At 46.2% G+C, this 19889-nt stretch overlaps 2 protein-coding genes across 2 annotated transcripts in view; one reads left to right on the forward strand and one right to left on the reverse strand.

Moving 5' to 3' along the window:
• Positions 1-3748, forward strand: part of Gnao1 (G protein subunit alpha o1) — a 158037-nt gene extending 154289 nt beyond the window's left edge. The window contains 2 exon segments of the mRNA NM_001244055.1: positions 230-383; positions 3563-3748. Of these exon segments, the coding sequence (NP_001230984.1) occupies positions 230-383; positions 3563-3748 (340 nt within the window).
• Positions 3749-8333: 4585 nt separating this feature from the next.
• Amfr (autocrine motility factor receptor) overlaps positions 8334-19889 on the reverse strand; it is a 43897-nt gene continuing 32341 nt past the window's right edge. The window contains exons 11-14 of the mRNA XM_027405613.2: positions 15180-15314; positions 13877-13960; positions 10646-10830; positions 8334-9869 (exon numbers count right to left, since the gene is read on the reverse strand). Coding sequence (XP_027261414.1) covers positions 9722-9869; positions 10646-10830; positions 13877-13960; positions 15180-15314 — 552 coding nt within the window. The 3' untranslated portion in view covers positions 8334-9721. The remainder of the gene's footprint in view (positions 9870-10645; positions 10831-13876; positions 13961-15179; positions 15315-19889) is intronic.

Genomic DNA, 19889 nt, shown 5'->3' on the forward strand with positions numbered 1-19889 from the left:
ATCACTCTCCCGTTGGCCCAGAATGGTGGGTGCTTGCCATGCTAGCATCAGATGCTCTGTGATGTGTTCCCAATTGTAGGCTTTACACACTGATCTCATGGAGGAGCCTGGAGCCCAGGGCCTCCTGGGTGCTGAACAGCCCAGTGTCTCTACACCTAACTCTCTTCTCTTCCCTGTCTCTGTGTGTGTCTCTCTCTGTCTTGCTCTCCCCTCCACATCGGGGCTGCAGAACCGCATGCACGAGTCTCTCATGCTCTTCGACTCCATCTGTAACAACAAGTTTTTCATCGATACCTCCATCATTCTCTTCCTCAACAAGAAAGACCTCTTTGGCGAGAAGATTAAGAAGTCACCCTTGACCATCTGCTTCCCTGAATACCCAGGTGGGTGTCACCATGGCCCTGTACTAGAGAAAACCCCATTCCTGGTTGTGAACCTGGATCCCCCACCCACACCCCCCACCAGAGACACCAAATGGAATCCCACAGTCTGTGGGCTCCAAGGACAGGCTGTGCAGGCCAGCTAGAAAGCAAGGGCCAGTGCAAGATTCTGTCAGCTTATTGGAGAAGCACCGAGACATGACCAGCTGTGAACATGTCCCTGAGTTGGCAGTGGCCTTTCCAAAGCCACAGGTGTCATAGTGAATGATTTAGGAATCAGGGACCACTGGTGTTCTTTGCTTTCTTCCCTGACGTCTCAAGACTTAGGCATTCCTAAAAGCCTACCAAATTCTCATGAGGTATCTCTTCTCACCCTGGCCCAGCACAGCCACCTCCTTGTGAGAGGCAAAGGCAGACTGGAGGAACCTGCACTCTACCATCAGTTTGCTTGGAACGCACTACATCTTTCCCATCGTGCCAGCTCCCTAACCTTCACCCAACCCCGTGACAGCTGCTTTCTTCCCCCAGATCAAACTACTCCATGTATTGCAAGCTTCCTCCACACCTGCCTGTTTCTCTTCTGTCTTTTGGGGATCTTTTCCCCCACTTTGTTTGGTCCTCAGGGGAATGGATCACAGACCGTCCTCTGCCTCATACCAACAAAGCTCTTTCCAAACAGGTACAGGAGGGGAAGGCTAAAGGCAGAGTTGACTCAATGCCAGAGCCCATCCCAGCCCTCTAGAGACTGAACAGTTTTCAGGTCCCCTTGGGGCAAAATTGAGGACAGGCAAAGGCAGCAATGTACCCCATCCTTCAGGTATGATCACATGTCACATGGACTTAGAACTCACTGACATAGCCCTGGAATTGGTCTGTAGTACTGGACTCAGGTCCTAGGCCTTGCAGGTCCCCCAAACCAGCCAAAGTGATCCTAAACTGTAGCACGGGGGATGACAGTCTCTCCAAGCTTCTTCACCACCAAAAATAGCTGTGTGAAGGAGAGGACCACCAGCTTATACCGAGACGCACTGTGGTGCTTGCAAATTGCAAGGTACAGAGGGAGTCAGCTACTTAATCTGCAGCACCCCATTTTTATCTGGGAGCCATAGCAGACCATGATGGTACCTCAGGGTGGCTAGAGGGAGAGAGACTGGTGTTTGGTACCAGTTTTACTAACTACAGGTCGTTGCTATCAGTACTGAGAGTGAAGTCTGAGGGAAGCAAGTGCCTTCTGTAGGCAGAGCAAGTGCCAAAGCATACCAAAAGGCCATGCTGGTAGGCACAGCTCTCTAATTCTTTAGTTTCAACAAGAATATCCCAAATCCATAAAATTGTGGCTATGTAAGGAGGTGACGGTCTCAGGTCCTGTCTTTAGGCTCATTAGGAATGTGGCCAGTCACACTGTTGGGGATAGCTGCTGGCTGTCCTCAGTTCAAACAGCATAAAGGATAATAATCAGTCACAAATGTCATGCCACCGTGGTTATGAGAACATTGAACAAGTAGGAGGAGGGTTAGGAGGTGGCTGTCTGAGAGACTAGGTGGGCCAGTGTGTTCCAGGCAGCAGTGGGACTGTGTAGAAACACTCAGTTCAGCAGATGGGGCACAGTGAGGCAACCCCTCCATCTGGAAGTCCACCTGCTCATCTTGGAGCTTTCCAGCCAGAAAGCTCCTTGACAGGGGAGCTTCTGCCTCTCTCTGGTCTCAGAAGGCTTTATAGTCGCTCAGCACTGAATGACCTTCTGTTCTCAATAGCTCTGTGATGGTGAGTGGAGGAGGCTAACCCTGACCCCTCAGCCTTCACATTGGCTCACCACTAGCCTGAAACTCCAGCCTGGAGCTATGTTTTGTTCCAGCTGGAAAGTCCTTGCCAGTCAGTGCCTCCAGTGGCCCACACCCCTGACCAATGATCCTGTGCTCCCACTCTCTCAGAATGCCATCGCATTGTTCCTGTACTAGGCCACATCCTAACAGACTGAGGGAAATGGGGCGTCTTCCATGTTCTGGGCTTTTCCAAACTTTTGTCATGGTCCATATTGTATGGTATTCAATAAAAGGTGACTAAGGGGCATATCCACACTTTCTTAGACTGTAGTTAGTTGGAAAAGTCCTTGTATCACCCACAGATGAGCCCTGCCATTGCCACCCAGCCTGCCAGAGTCAAAGGAGCACCTAAGGAATTGTTGGGGCACTGATGGAGCCCAGTGGATGTCTTGTATGAGGATATCCTTGCAGCCTCTCACCTGAGAACTGAGACTGCTCAGTGATGGCGCAGCCCACGGAGGGGCCTCTCAGAAGGTGCTACTGCACATAGAGCACAGGCCGGCCTGGTGCCCACCACACCTAAAGTACACAAGACCCTTTTGGTGGCACTCCTCCTCAGGCTTCATTTATAGGTTTGTTAGAATTGCAGGGCTGGAGATGGAGATGACTCAGTGACTGATTAAAAGTGTTTCCTGCTCCTCCAAAGGATCCAAGTTCAGTCCCTAGCACACACCGGGTGCTCAAAACTACCTATAATTCCATCTCCAGGGGACCCAAAGCCCTCTTCTGGTGTCCGTGGACACCTGCACCTGTGTTTGCTTACGCTCACACAGATGCACATACACTCAGAAAAACAGAAAGAAAACTTAGAAAAGACTCCAGTGGGCTGTGGAGGTGGTTCATAACACCCACTACTCTTCCAGAGAACCTGGGCTTGGGTTCCAGCATCCACACAGCAGCTCACAACTGTCTAACTCCAGTTCCGGGGGAGCTGAAACCCTCTTCTGACTGCTGCAGGTGTACGCACATGTGTGCTGCACAGATACACATACAGGCAAACACCTGTGCACAGAAAGGAAAATTTAAAAACAACAAAAACCCAGAGTCATGGAGTTGCTTTAGATTTCAACTTTAGGCCATCTAGATTTGCTATCTAGAGTAAATGAGATCATCTGCGGCTTGCTCTTCCCAGAGCTATCATGCACATCTAAACAAACAGTAAGTAAAAGCCTGAGGAGGCAGAAGCCAGGCAGGCAATGCCAGGCCTTTCATGTTTTTTTTTTTTTTTTTTTTGAGTGTGGTACTATTTCTGTCTCACCCCATCCCCCACCACCCCCATCTGCCTCTTGACCACTCCCCTCCCCTGTTCACCCTCAGCTCACTAGGGCCTCTCGCCTGTTCCTCTCTATCTTCCTACAGGCTCCAACACCTATGAAGATGCAGCTGCCTACATCCAAACACAGTTTGAAAGCAAAAACCGCTCACCTAACAAAGAAATCTATTGTCACATGACTTGTGCCACAGACACGAATAATATCCAGGTGGTATTCGACGCTGTCACCGACATCATCATTGCCAACAATCTCCGGGGCTGCGGCTTGTACTGACCTCTTGTCCTGTATAGCAACCTATTTGGTAATGATTCCAGCACTCACAGAACAGCTTGCGTACACACACACACACACACACACACACAAACACACACACACACACACACACACACACACACACACACACACACCACTAACCAGTGCAAGTTGGTAAATAAACTTTAAAGAGGCATAACAAAAACATTATCTATACACAAATATATATTAGAAAAATGTTTTTAGTTAATACTCGGAAGAGCTACAGACAGAACTGACCACCATCCCTAGCTCACCAGTTTTCCTGGGACAGCACATGGGCATGCACACGTGCGTGCACACACACACACACACAGTATGATGGTACCTGGGTGCACACGTGTGTGCACACACTCACACAAGGCATGGTGGGAGCCTGGGTTGGGAATCCTCTGGACAGCCCCAGGGTTTTACTTTCCAAGACCCACTCTATGAGCAGGGCAGGCAGGAGGCCTGGTTCTGTTCATCCAGCCTGCCCCACTCTACATCCTACCAGTAGGGCAGTAAGAGGCTGCCTGCTCAGCTCTTCCCTGCCCCTGCTCAAATTCCAAGACCCTTTCAGAAATGGTCAACATTCTAAACATCCCCCTACCCTACAGCCACAACAGAAAAACTCTAAAGACCCTTCTCTTTTGGGTGGTGGTGGTGGTTTATTTCAAGAATCTAGAAGAATCATTGCTCCGATCAATCCACTGTCTCCTGAGTTTTCTTTATTTATGGGAACAGAGAAAAATTAGAGAGATGGGAGACCTGGTCTGCTTTTTCAAATAGCTGAGGGGAGGAAACACACAAGCCAAACCCACCTAACAGAGTTAAAGCCAGATTCCCTCAAAGAGGGCTCGTGGACAAGATGTAAGTGGTTGGGGGAGGGCTGGACTGGCAGGCGGGGCCAGAAGCAGGGTCCAAGGCAGAGGCAGGCTTCCCTACTAAGGGTACCCTACTTTGCCCTACCCCTGGCATTAGTTAAAATGTTCTAGGGTTTGTTGGTTGATTGGTTTTTAAAGTCAAAGAAAATGGTCAGACTGGCCCTATCTCTCTCTCTACAGACTGCTTCATGGACTCTTTGCTGTTGATGTTGATCTCCTGGTAGCATGACCTTTGGCCTTTGTAAGACACACAGCCTTTCTGTACCAAGCCCCTGTCTAACCTACGACCCCAGAGTGACTGACGGCTGTGTATTTCTGTAGAATGCTGTAGAATCCGGTTTTAGTTGAGTCTTTACATTTAGAACTTGAAAGGATTTTAAAAGAACATTTCTCATGTGCTTTGTAGCTTTAAAAAAGAAAAATGGAAAACTCATCATTTCATCCATATTTCCTTTTATTTTGAAATAAAAAAAACCAAACACATCAGCACCCACACCCTCTCCATCCCAGCTCCGATTGGGGCCGGCACACAGCAGCAGTGCTGGGCCTGGCACCTCCCAGGGCTTCTGTGCTGGTGGGAAAAAACCAGGCCAGGCTTTTCAGAAGGCAGCCGGTCGCTGTTACTCCCCCACCCCCCTGCGCCTGTTGGCTGTCCTAGCACCTCATATGCCACCAGGCAGTGGCAGCTCTGCTCTGCCCACCCACGCAACTCCAAATACACACACTCCAAGTCCGCATAGAAAAAGCACAGCTCTGGCGGGTAGCTGCCACAGAGAACACCCATCATCTATAGAAACCCAGCCCTATATAAATAAGCAAGCAACCTTGCCCCTTCCTACACTCCCTTTGTGTTACTACGTTTTTTTTTTTTTTTTTTTTTTTTTTTTTTTTTTTTTTTGTCCTTCCCATCAAATACCTGACCAGTCCTACTGGTATCTGGGGAATTGGGTTGTGTGGTTTTGGTTTGGTTTTTTTCCTTTAATACCACAGCCTCCAGCCTTGGGCAGAAGCCCGTCCCTCATGTGTGTCCCCCTCTCTACCTTTCCTCTCCTCTGTTCCAGTGACCTGTGTTCGCTCTCTCTCATGTTGGGATGTTTGTGCTGCAGATAAAAAAGAACAAAAAAATAAATAAATAAATGAATAAATAAAAGTTTTTAAATACCACAAGATGGAAGAAAAACAAAAAAAAATTAAGATGGAATGTAGTGTTTACATTAAAGCCAGTTTTCATGATCAGTCCTATGTCATTTCTACTTGACTAGTATCTAATCCCAGACATGTTCACAGTTTCACTTTTAAGACAATATTTGCTGAAGACCAGTCACAGCCATTTCAATAAAGGAGGCAAAAAGACAAAACACAAAAATTAAAAATACAGAAAAAAAAACTTGAAAAAAGGAGAAAAGTAAAAAAAAAATAATATAAATCAAAAGCCCGCGGGTCTTTGTAAGCCTTTCTATTCCCATCGGTGGGGTCTCTGTGACACCTGACACTGCCAGCCTACTTCTCTAATGGAAATTCATGTGTAGCTCAATAAAGAGAATGTTTGTCTGTACCGAGTCTCACCTTCTGCCTTCCAGACGATGGTTCCCGGGGCGAGCTTGGCTCTGACAGCAAAGGAAACACTTGGCCACACACCCTGGGGTGGTGGTGGGGGGTGGTGGTAAGGAATCTCTCCACATGATCTCCCAAGTCCCTCAACATTTTGTCACCAAGGGCAGCCAGTTCAGAGCATGGCGATTGGGAAAGCTGCTTAGTGTCTGTCTTTCCTCCCACTTCCCCCATGCCTCCCACACAGAGGAATGGGTGCAGAGAGTTGGGCAGCTTCTTTTCTGGCTGCAGCTCCTCCAGTTCAGCTGCTTTTTCTGCTTCTGGTAGGCCTGAGACTGGGCCGGAAGAGGAGAGGAGAGAAAAAAGCCACACCCTTCTCCGGTCTCCTGTGCCCAGGGCTTTCCCTCTAAGAGGGCCAAATCGCCTCAGCCTTCCATATCAAAGTCTCTTGGGAGGGTTCCTTTTGCTTTGCTTGTCCTACTACAGCAGGGCACAGGGCACTCAGCGGGTAGAACACAAGGGAAGCAAGACAACACAGCCTGGCTCTCTCAGTCTGAGCTCTTCAGCTGTTGCTCTCACTACACCCTCTAATTACTGTGGCCTTGCAAAGAACTAGCCAATGGATTAAGACTGGGCCTACCAAAGTGCCTCATATGGCAGGCCAGTCCTTAGGCCAGCAGTAAACAGCAGGTTCAGTGTCTGTAATGGAGGGATCCTTACAGAGGTCTGCTTAGTCCCATCTCCTAACAGCACCCCACATGGACATTCTCAGCTCAGGAAGGCCTCTCCCTGACACACAGCACATGCCGTTGGTTGTTTGGATCCAGCATGGTGTGTGTGTGAAGGGGGGCACGACACTGTTTCAGACCAAGGCTAACAGTCCTGTCACCTGCCATTATGCTGAATACCTAGTAAATGCAGGCACCCTCTGAAACCTCTTCTGCCAAACCACACCTCTTTTCCAGTGCTTTCCCTACCAATTGTCTTCACCCCAGGTTGCTGTCTACAGAGGGACCCAAACAACCTACACCCAATCTACACCTTAACTGTTATATCAGAGGACAAACCAAGATTCCGATGGAAGCTTAAAGAAAAATACACCTGTTCCTGACAGGTCTCAATTTCTCTCCAAATGTGTTTCATTCCACCAAGTTCTCTCCCAACCTGTGAATGGATTTTGCAGATTTAAAAAAACAAAAACACACAAACTCCATTGTACAGCCAGGGCCAGAATCACTTCAAACCCAATGGAAAGCAGAGGTGGGAGACTGACCTTCAGGTTGGACAGGGAGCCTTCCAGGGCAGAGACACAGCTCCTTAACGAGCCTCCCATTTGTGTGTGCCCAGCTCCCAAAGAGCTCACAGATCAGTTTCCTAAAATCTCAACACAGGATCGAGCCTGCTGACTGCAAACTGAAGAGCACTCTCTACACTGCTCTAGGGAAGGTCAGGTTCAGGTTACCTGAGCACTCAAGAGTCACCAGTACAACAAATTTGCACAATCATTCTCTCTGCTACATAAAAGCCTCAAATTTTTAAAGGAAAAAAATTAAGGACCCAAGAAGATAAAAATCAAATATGACCAATGAGGAAAACAGAGAATTACAGAATAGTTCCAAAATTTCCCAGTTCCTTGGAGGTTTGCTGAAAACCAGAAATTTTCTATTAACACACAGAATCCTTGACTATCCAGATAATTCTCTACCAACTTCACTTTGATCCAAGCTATCTCCAGGGGGGTGGGGGTGGGGGATGACAAATCAAGCATGTACTTGGGACTTCTCTCCCTGGAACATCTTAAGGTATGTGAAAGCACTTCTGCTTACATCACTACTGTTCTACGATATTCAAGACCCTCTGAAACTGACTGCAAGCAGTTTCCACCTTCACATGTCTGAAATGTAATATGTGGGATCTGCTTCACCTTTATTTTCATGTGCAGCATGGAAAGATAGCATGAAAGCAGACAGAGAAACTCAAGTGTTGCCTTCTCCAAATAAAACACTAGGAGAAACAGCACCCTCCCACACACACAAGTTCAAAAAGGATTGTAACACCCAAACCCAAAGAGCAGACACAAAAGCAGAATGGGATTCGAGTGGCCCCTTGGAAGAGTGCTACCTCAGCTTCCAACCATATACAACACACTACAAGAGGTTGCTTTTTATTATTGTTGCTTTACAATAAAAACAAATCACTATGCTCTCAGCAAAACAGATTAAAAAAAAAAAAACTCACAGGAATTGAACTAACAGCAGTTCAAGGTAAGGCTTTTGGAAGATTTATTGAAATAAATTACTCTGCCTATTCATCTATTGCCCTTTCTTCAATTACTTGTCAACATTCTAAAAACTTCCAGGTATGTAAAATACATTTAACTTTGCCAATAATTTTAGATAATACTGGATTCTTCCCAAAAGGACTACCATAAAACTATGTTTTCAAACATTTAAAAAAATCCAATGGGACATAAAACTATGTAACCTATGATTGCGTTGTTTCAAATCCTTAAATACGTGGAGAATTTGAGAAAATCCAGGACCAAGTCTGCTTGAGGCATGTGGATTATTCAACATCTTCCCTTTCTGTTTAATGAGACCCACAGGAACAAAAGCAGGGAAATGAAGGGCTCTGGGGGAGAAAGATACATAAGGTATTACACTTCAGCAATGTCCCCTAAAACATCCCTGCCTTGCAGGCCCATACCTATCCAAGGATCAAACCCATATATGTTTAGCATAGCCTAACAGGGTTGACCAAGGAATCAAAACCATAACCAAAGCTTGCTGCTCACCCCTTCCCATGCCTAGAGTAAGCAGGGAGTAGGAAGAAAAAGGAGGGGCAAGCTTATGTGATGCAGGAGCACCAGAGTGAACGGAAGTAAAGCCAGCTGTGGATCGGGGCTCAGGTCGGTCCTGAATATTAAGGGCAGAAAAGGGTCTCCTCCTTCTGCAGCCCTGAGCTTTCCCTTTCTGCTCCAGGTACCAAATTAGTTCTTTATACATGATGCCCTGCTGGTCTAGAAGTCCAGGAGCCTGTGGTACTGACCTCTGGAACACTGTGGATGCTTCTTCCCTTAGCACAGCATTTGACAACAGGATAGCTTGTCAAGATGTAGAGTCAGACTCCTGCTGTGCACCTCCTGGCTGCTGTGATGCACCCTCCCCAGGACCCACGCTTCCTTTAGACACTTAACATCTGCCATGGCTTATACCAAAGCAGAAATTGAAACTACCTGCTGCAGGCAGGTGAGTGCCCAAGTGCCTACTTCCTTTTGCTTGTCCCCACTCCCAAGAAGTCCAGTCAACACCAGAAGAGGTCATGCCTAGAGTTCAAATGTGCAGTATTTCTAAGGGGAAGAGAAATGCCACATAGAAAGTATTACAAGGATTAAAGTTGTCGGCTGTCCACACACTATTAAGACCACATGCTTTATGCAGCAGCAATGCAGTCGCGGGTCTCCACACAGCAGGCAAAACCGGGACAGGCCTCTTCCGGTAGGTAGGGCTGGACAGGAGGCTGAGGATGAGGAAGCACTAGGTCGTCTGCTGCCTCTGAAGTCTCCGCTCAGCAGCAGCTGCCAGCATCCTCCGGCGCAGGGTAACAGGGTCAGAGGACGTGCCTTCAGAGGGGAGGAGTCTCTCTGAGGCCATGTCATCTTCAGAACTTTTGTTCAAGAACCGCCTATAAGAAATGAAAAAGCCACAAGAGAAAGATAACAAATGGGAAGATCTGCAGAACACTTGTTTTCAGTTTCCCATCTCCACAGGCACCTTCACAAAGTTGTCACTCAAGATGAAAACACCCTTGCCTATGGGCTGAGGGCAGGGCATCTCAGTAGGAGGCATTTGCTCAGTATGTGTGAGGCCTTGGGCTCAACCCAAAGGTGTAAAAGGAGAGGAATAAAGAGAAAGAAGGGTCAAGATGGATGAACAGGGTAGAGGCAGGGAAGGGAGAAAACAGCAGACTCTTCAATGGATGAGGCTAATTCCCAGGGAAAGGACTATCAAATAACAGTTCATCTCTCTCTCCTCTGCCTAGTCCCTTCCCACAAAGCATGGAGTTTTAGAGCGACAGATTTGTGCAAGGCATAAAACTCACTTGAATGAATAATGCTGGCCCTGTCCACAAGAACTGAACTAAGATTCTACTGACCCAAAGGAACACTGTGCCCCAGCTGCCACCAACTGTGGGGGAACTCAAGGAACAACACAGGTGCTTTGTTCTCAATGCAGGCCCAAGGCAGGGCAGTCAAGGTCCTACAGGCAGACTCCAGGTGCTGGCAGGATTACCACCCTGGGTATCTGTTTCTTATCTGTATGTCTGTCACATGGATTAACAGTGCCCCTTCTCGGAACCAGAGAGAAGGTAATTCATGTACAGGACTGAGAAAATTGGCACCAAGCTGCCATCTTCCCCATAATTTATGTATGCTGACTAGGACTGGAGAATCAACTCACTTCCGAGCTTGCTGCAGGAGGTCATCCTTGCGCTGGACTAACATGCGCTGTCTCTCATCAGCAGACTTGGAGAAGCGGCTCCCCCGGGCCTCAAAGTCTTCCACCTCACTGGGCTCCACTTCTACCTCACTGAAGTCCAAGGTCTCTTCTAGGCGAGGACTGAGGTCCAGTGGTACACGCTCCGTCTGGACAGAGAGGGAGCTGTTAGCACAGACCTTTCCTTCCCAGGCAGCTTTCCTCCTTGCCAGGGCATTTTTGACAGGCCTCTGCTGGATCACTGGGGCCTTCTGCTAGACAGGAATCCAAAGCAAGAAACTTGGGCTCTGGGGAGGGATGCCAGCTGTCATGGCTCACATGAGGACTCATAGTAGTGGAGTAAGCAAATAGCTGCCTTTATGAGAAACACAATCCGCACTTTCAACCTGCACTCTTGGAACAGACCACGATAAACCACTAGTCAGTACTCCAAAAATTTCCTTTTCAATTCTGCCAACTGCTTAAGAATTTTAAAAAGTCTTTTTTGTTGTTGTTTTTGTTTTGTTTTGCTTTTTCACAACAGAGTTTTTGTGTGTCGTTCTGTTTGTCCTGGAACTCCCTTTGTACACCAGGCTGGCCTTGAAAGCACTGAGATCTGCCTGCCTCTGCCTCCTGAGTGCTGGATGAAAGGCATGCGCCACCACCGCCCAAATAATTTAAACAAGTCTTATCTGTTGTATGAAATTTGTGTCCTCAACTTGAAAATAGTCATATGAGATCTTTTGTGGAAACAGATATAGCAGATTGTGGGTTTAAAGGGTAACAAAGGACTTTCCTGGTTTGGGCTGAAGCTCCAAAAGCCAAGACACTGCCCAGATATCCAAACATCCTTAAGCAGGTACAATCCACCTACACTGCCCCTGCTCCCAGACTTAAAGACTTATATGGCCAGAGCCTGCCCACCTCCCACTTCTAGGCTGCAACAGAGCTGAAAGTGTTTCCACTGTGAGTACTTATTTGTCTCTGACCCTTATGCTTCTCTCTGCCTTCAGCCAAGAGTGGATCTGAAGACAGCCATATGGAACTTAAACCACATGGTAAGTCTGAGTCTCTGTCTCCATATAGGGAAAAAAACAGCTGGGTGCAGCTGGAAGTCAGAAGAGGGCTTAGGTAGCATGTGGGAGGCCTTGGGTTTCAAAACCAAGAAAAGAGGGGGGGAAGGGGGAAGGCAAGGGAGGGAGGGAAAAGAGAGAGAGCCTAGATACCCATTAGCAGATAAAGGAATAAACAAAGGGTATTACTCAACTGTAAGAAGAAATAAAAATTGAAAGATGAAAGTACTATGAGGACAGCCTCAACATACACACTGGAAGTTGAGCGCTACAAAGTCTAAAAGGTATTCGCTGGAGCAAACCAAAAAAACAGATGGGGCTTGTCATGGGAGCGAGTGTGATGCCTGATGACAGTAGGCAACACACATATCAGAGCTCAGGTGACAGCTCTCCAGAAGGGAACCAGCTGAACACAACAAACCTTGCCCAAAAGGATCTCTGGAGGTGTGAGCTGCTCACAGCAGAGGCAGAAGTGTTCATAATGGGCTAACACAAATGCAAACCAGGTATGTTTGAGGGTTCCCATATATCTAGGGCAGTAAGAATTAACATAAATACAGAGACAGTCATAAAGCCTCATTCTAACCCTTCGAGGGGGCTAAAGAGAGCAGCTCGTCAGTAGAGGTCAAGAGAAAAGAAAACAAGGTAAAGCCCACCTAGTTTGCAAACTTCAGCCCTGCCCTGCAGTGTCCTCCAAGTCTTACTCACTGCTGGGACATAAACACAGACTCACCACCACCCACAGAGAAAATCACTACTAAGCCAGGCTGGAGTGGGCCTCTTGCTTTTAGTTTTGTTTTAGTGATTCCATTGGCTATACTGGGAAGAGGAACAGGTAAAGAATGGGTCCAGTGACTCCACATTCACCTTTGCAGTACTGACAAGTTTTAGGATTTTTTTTTTTTTTGGAGGGTGGGGGCTGATGAAAAAAATAGGTTTATTGTAAGAGTTTATATTCATTAGATTTATTTTATCATTAAAAAAGTGTTGCCTCGGGGCTGTAGAGATGGCTCAGAGGTTAAGAGCACTGACTGCTTTTCCAGGGGCCCTAAGTTCAATTCCCAGCAACCACATGGTGGCTCACAACCATCTACAATTCAATCTGGTACCCTCTACTGGCACATAGGCAGAATACTGTATATGTAATAAATAAATAAATAAATCTTAAAAAAAAAAAGTGTTGCCTCTAGATTATCCTGGCCAAATATAGAACATTTCATGACACATGCAGCTACAGCGATATACTACAACAGACACAGCCATTATAGAATGGTTTTTACTTCAGGTGAAATTCAGCAGTGATCAGGGTGGCTTCTTTATTTTAACTAAAAATATTGATAATATGCTGAGTTTTAGGTTTAGACAGAAGGCAAAAGGCAATATATAATTAAGCAAGTGTAATTAATCTGGCCAAGTTACCGTCATAGCCACCTATCAGATTGACATTTTAATGAACATTTTAATGAAACTGTTAGCCAAAGACTTTGCATTTCCCTGTGCATAGCAAAGTTCCAATAAATTCCTTGCTTTCACTACATTAAAAAAATATATATTTTCAGAACTCTTTATGCTAACTTGGAAAGCAGGTGGGAATGAAGAGAAATCAAACATGCTGTTCCCTCATACGGCCCCAAGGCAGTCTCATGTTCATAACTCTGCTGTCTGAAATCCAAAAATACAGGAGTTATTTCAAATATGATACATAGTCCAGTAGTAGTTTTCTGATACAGGGTCTCACTACAGCCTGGCTTCAAACTCATGATCCTCCAGCCTCAGGGCCCTCAGGACTGAGATTATAGGAATGCACTACCATGGCCTGCTCCAGTCCCAGATGAGGACATGAAAATGTTAGCTCTAGCAGTGGGGCCTAGCAGGTAAATTAGCAGATGATACCCAGCCCTTGTCTCTGCCTTGCTCGATGCTTCCTAGCCTGTGGTGATACAAATTTCCTCCATCAAGATTCTGTCACCATGAACTCAACCACTCCACCCCACCTTCTGCACTATGACAGACTGAAACCCTCTCAAACTGTTAGCCAAAATAAACAGTTTCGCCCTTAAGCAGTTGCTGCCAACAGCAGGGTGAATGTAACAACCACCCAGGACCACACTAAGGTCTGCAGCTCCTAGTGAGCTGACCTCACCTGAAGAGAAGCTCCTCCCTCCTCCTGATCAGTGCTGGGCCTTTCCACTGGGCTGTTCAGTGCAGGCCTCAGGCTATCTGACCGCTGAAAGCAAAACACAGCAATCAATCAGAATGAAGGTACAGGCACAGGAAAACCCAAGAACAGAGGGCACAACAGTTCCAAACACAGCTCACAGCTTGAAAGGTGACACAAGGACTCAGAGGCTCACATAAGAGTTCCATGTTTGAGAGTGGTTAGCAAAATGCTCCACATTCAGCATCCCACTCAATATTAGCAATGGCAAAAGTCAACTGTGCCAATCAAGCACTGTTTTTGGTTTTCTCATTAACTTTCCTAATGCATTATGATGCAGGTACTACAGTTAAGCTCCAGTCTACAGGTTGCTCTGGATCCTGTCCTTATGTATCCCTTCAGGTCTGAGCACCTCCATACCTGCTGGCCAGTTTATGTGTTTAACTGACAACTCTATCTGGCTACATGAGGCAACTCTGCCACCTCCAAAGGCAGCAAACAGCCAGGTCAGATAACTGAGATCTGAGAGACCATAGCGAGCACCTCAGCCCAAATGACTCCAAATGCTGCATTCTTCAAAACAGCTTCATCTTTTTCATCTTTTTTTATTCTATTGATAAGATTTCTTTACATTTGTACAGACTGTACACGAGTAGCTTTTGGAGGATGATCATCTGGTCATATGTAAAGTCCTCTTTCCTCCTACTACTTGTGCCCATCAGAGGCCAAATGATGAGGCAGGAACTCTGACCTTTTTAAGAAAAGTCCAAAGTCCAAGAAGCTTCAGAGGGATGTGAACTATACCTGATAGACACGGGCAATACAATGTGCAATCAGTCCGGGGTCCATGTTCACCCTTCCCATCTATTTCTTTAATTATGTTTTACTGGACCACAATCCTCATTCTGGATGACAATTGTGCTCATTCTCATATTCATGGCCAGTGGCTGCTTTAGGTGCAAACTGGAACAAGCGGAGACTAAATATTCATTCTTTGCTCTTTACAGAACAGATGTCAACCTCTGACAGGAGACAATGGCGTCCCCTTACAGACCTGCAGCAAGGGCAGGCTGATCTGTACAAAAATTATTCATATTATCTGTATTTGTCTTTAGTGGGTCTATTCTCATGCAGGATTTGAACAAAATTAAGTTAAAAAAAATGAAGTTTACAAAAACCCTTCCTCAAATAGTAAGTAATATCTAGGTATTAGAAAGAATTAAATCTTCGTTAAAAAAAAATAAAAAAAAACCAAATACATTTGTCATATATAAAGCCCCAGTTTTACCTGTGTAGGAAAAGGTACTTGAATCCGTCCTTCTAAGATGTTGTCTGTTGTTACTTCCACAGAGCGTGTCATCTGGAGATCCTGGAGCACAAGGTGATATGGGACCTGGGGGAACATCTCTTGAATTTGATGAGCCTGGAGAGATACAAAGAGCCCATAGCAAAGGTCATTCATTCAAAGGTCAGCATGCATGGCAGGCCCTGCACATGAGAGGCCCTGGACACAGAGGTTGACATCATACCTTGAAAGCACAGGGAAAGGTCACTTTGGCTCAGCAGATTACCTACACACCACTGTCTCTTCACTGTTCCAGGCTACCAGAGCACTGGAACAGATTCAATTTTCAAAATAAAGAGCAGAGAGAAATCTAGTGGACCTTGCCAAGACAGGCTCAAGAACAATGTTCTGGTTTAAAAAGGAATAATTTAAAAGATGTATTTATTTTTATTTTATGTGTGCCAGTACTTACCTTACAGTTATTGTATGTAAAAGGGATTATGTTAAAGTTTGATATTCAGATACAGCATGTATAGTATTCATGTTCACTATGCAAAGTGAAAGAAACCTGACTTGAAAGCCAGACTATCATTCTATTTAGATGACATCTGGGAATAGACAGAAGTAGAGGAAAAGACAATCAATGCATAAGGCTGGGGGTGCTTCTAAGGGGAGCACTTGTATAGCGTGTAAGAGGCCCTGGGTAGGGAGAAAGTGACTCCAACCAGGGCTCTGGAACCATGGAAAAGAGGACTAGATCAGATCAGAATCTGGATTGGGTAAGGCCTGCACAGTGCATAAGCTAAGTCTCAGATTAACCAGAGCACATTTTCACGGTATGTAAAGTTTACTGTAACTTAGAAAAAGTCAATTAAAGAATATAAATTTTTAAATAGAGTACTCACATATGAAATTCTAAAATATTAAAAAAAATATTTTAGAGTGGCCAGGCATGGTGACATGCCACTATAACCCTAGCATCCAGAGCCAGAGGCAGGAAGATCTACAAATTCAAGACCAACCCAGGTACACAACAGGATTATGAAAATATCTAGTACTACCTTAGAACTGTAATTTTCAAACTATATGCTAGATCCATCTCAGAGTGCACTAGGGTTTTAGGCATGTGTGTACAGGAAGAGCAGACAAAGGCCCAAGCACTGCCCATACTTCAATCCAAGCACCCGAAAACTTGTGGGTGTGTGTTTTACACATATATAATTTAGAATTGTTTACATTCTAGGTTTCAATAACAGAAAAATCTCCATAATTTACAGAGCAAAAGAGAGGAAACAAACAAAAGAGAGAAAAGAAAAAAAGAGAAAAGTGAGAGGAAAAGGGAAAGAAAAGATAATTGCTTTGGAATATAATACAGTACTATGGGGCTATTACCGCCAAAGGAACACACCACCACAAACTGCAAGAAAGATAGTATCTCAATACTAAGACTTGAAAGAATAGGTCAGGATAAACTGTCCGGAGCTTTGCTGAGTCACTGGGGATAGAAAATGGCAAGATGTTCAGTGTCCAGAGAGCCCCAAGACTCCACACCATTGCAGAGCCCTTACTGTTTGTGGAGTGGAGTATTTTTACCCCAATCAAACCAAGGGTATGTGGGAAGGGTCTCTACAAGCAGATTAAATTATTCTCTCTTCACCTGGCTCTCCACCCCCCAATTAAAAACAAAACAGTATGTATGTATGTATGTATGTATGTATGTATGTATGTGTACACACACACACACACACACACACACACACACACACAAAACAAAGCTGAATTCATTGTATTAGACTAAAGCTTTCTACCAGAAAATCCAGTTAAATATTCGATTTTAATTAAAAAGTCCAGTAAATTAGTTGTGCTAAAAATAGTCTATTTTAGAGCATTCAAAGAACTAAAGAACAGATAGGGGCTACCTAGGCTTTTAAGCCAACTCCTTCTCAGGAGGCTTATAACCTCTGACTTGTACTAATTCAGGCTAGAGCTGGCCTAGAGTCCCCCAGTGGCCACACTAGGCTATTCATACCTACCATGGAGATGATCTCAGAGAGAGAGAGCTAGCCTACTCTCTAGGTTGGCTGTGACCAAAAACCTCTTACAATCTGTCTTTTCGTCCCTAGCTTTTTCCCTTGGCACACTGGCCTCAAATCTGTCCACAGTGTAACAAGGACCAGAATCACACTAATTTGTTTAATGCCAAACATTACCCCATGTTACGAGTCCTCTCCCTGTACATCTTGGGACACATGCAAATTGTTTCTATCACCTGGTAGGGCCTGTGAGCCTACTGTGAGCCAATCAATCTTTTCTTTTTCACCCAAACCCCAACACCTTGCCTGTTGCTCTATCCATTCCCCTTTCTATCAGTAAGGCCCTCTTCCCTGCTCCACTCCAACCCCACCCTCCACCTGAAGGATGTTACCCTTTCAGTATTTGTACAGGTCTTGTACCCCCAACCTCTGCGTATCCAAAGATCATCCCTAGTCATACTTTCTAAGGAAGCTGAAGCCGGAGGGTCATGAATTCAAGTGAACCTGGACTAGAGACCTTATCTCCAAAAGCAGGGAAGCAAGGCCTTCCAGCAAGTATAAAGACAGAGGGGTTAGAAGAGAGGGGAACAGAGGCATGGCGGAGGGAAGAAGGGAGCCCTCACATAAGTAATACCCAGGATTAACCCCCAGGAGCTCCGACAGGGTCCTGCAGGAAATAGCTAAGAAACATCTCTTCTTGTCTCCAGCAAAAAGGAAGAAACTCAACAGGTCACCTCTTTCTTAACAAGGTCAGCTCCCAGGAGAACTCTGTTAACCAGAGCCTACTCTGCTGGCAAGTAAGCCCACTACAGCAGAAATGCATGCTTGTCTCAGCTCCATGAAGAACCTATGGGCTTGAAGGTACAGCAAGACTTTGAACACCAAAGACAGAGAATCAATACTGGAAATAACGGCGGAATATCTGAAGACTGACACAAGTACTAAAGGTGAAAACACTCAGGATGAACACACAAGGGAAAAAATCAAGGAACAGAGATGCACGCAGACAACGAAGGAGAACTTCGCCCGAGTCAATGTCACATACAAAGTCACAGCCCAGAAGCTCCCAGGACGCAAAGCCGGAAACTTGCCCCCAAAATAAGCAAAATAGTAAAATAAATAAAAAACCATCTAGGCAAATCATTTTCAAGCTACAGAAAATCAAAGGGAAAAAAACAAAAACCTTGTAAGAAGCCAAAGGGAAAAACAGCTTCCCTACAGAGAAGCAAAGATAAGAACTGCATCCAACTTCTCCTCAGAAACTAGCCAAGTAAGAGAGTAAGTGACATAGATGAAGGAAAAGCCAACAAGAAAAGCAAGCAAACAAACAAAAATCTAAGAAACAAACAAAAGCAACCTAGAATTACGTATCCTGCTAAATTATACCTCAACACTGAAGTGGAGGAGTCAGATAGATGACGTGGTAGGTAAAACACCTACTTCACAAGCATGTGGGTCACAATTCTGATCCTAACAATCACATGAAAAGCCAGGCGTGTCAAGCCATATTGATCTGGGTGGCCTGTGTTGCTACCTGGGACCACAGAGGCATCCTAGCCTAGGGCTATGTCTGGGTCCATGGCCCTACAGCAGCCATCTGGGGTGATGTCCATGGCTCCTGTTACCACAGGGGTTTGTGCAGATGACCAGGGTCTTCTGGTCAGCCACCTGTGACCATATTGGTGTCTGAGGGTCACAATGCCACCAGGGCCATACTTATCTGGGTGGCGTGTGATGCCATCAGGGAACCATGGTATCGTCCGGGCCCAAGCTGCTGTGGAGGACCATGTCTGGATACCTGCTCCTGCTGCAGCTGGGGTTCTGTGATGATGCTGATGGCCCATGTTAGAACACGGGGTCACTGGAACCATGCTGTACTGAGCCAGCCCCACCCTCCACTAGTCCTAGGATAGCTGGCCCTGCCCCTCACTGCATACTGCAGCAGGAGAATTGGCCTTGCCCCTCAGGAGAGAGCAGCCTCCACCTTGCCCCTCCAACATCCACACTCAGGAAAAGATAGCCCCACCCTTCACCACAGACATGCACCTGACCTGGGCAGCACACGAGAGTCAGAGGTGCAGTTGAGGCAACTCTGAGGGTGTGAAAGCAGGAGAGCTGACCCTGACCCCCTCATCTGCCTTATGGTGGCACGGGTGAGAGAAAGATGCCCTCCTTTCCTTACCCACTGCTACTGAATGGGAGAGTTAGCCGTGCCGCCTCCCCACTCCCAACACTAAAGCTGACCCTGTTGTCTGGGATCATATGAGCTGGCCCTGAGGGCATGGGAACAACAGAGCTGACCCCCCCCCCACACACACACCCTCTGGTATGCCCCCTACAGCAATCAGGAGCAAGGGCCCTGCACCTGGCCTGGACAAAACAGTAGAGCTGGCCCTGGTGGTGTGAGTGTGGGTGACCAAGACCTGAGGGCCTGAGAGCAGGAGTACTGGCCCTACTCCTTGCTGCAGGGTACAGTGGGTGAGCTAGCTTGAGGCAATGCTGGAAAGCTAGCCCAGCTAGTGATGATGAGGGAAAGCTGGCAGGCTGACCAACCCAGCTACCACTCAGGCCCAGAACCAGGGCTGGCTCAACCCAACATCTTCCTCATCTATTTATTAACTGTTGGAGCAAGTGAAGGGGACAAACCTATGGATCCAAAACAGCAGTATCTCCATGACAC

This window comes from Cricetulus griseus, chromosome 3 (assembly GCF_003668045.3).
Source record: "Cricetulus griseus strain 17A/GY chromosome 3, alternate assembly CriGri-PICRH-1.0, whole genome shotgun sequence".
NCBI classification, from domain to species: Eukaryota; Metazoa; Chordata; class Mammalia; order Rodentia; family Cricetidae; genus Cricetulus; species Cricetulus griseus.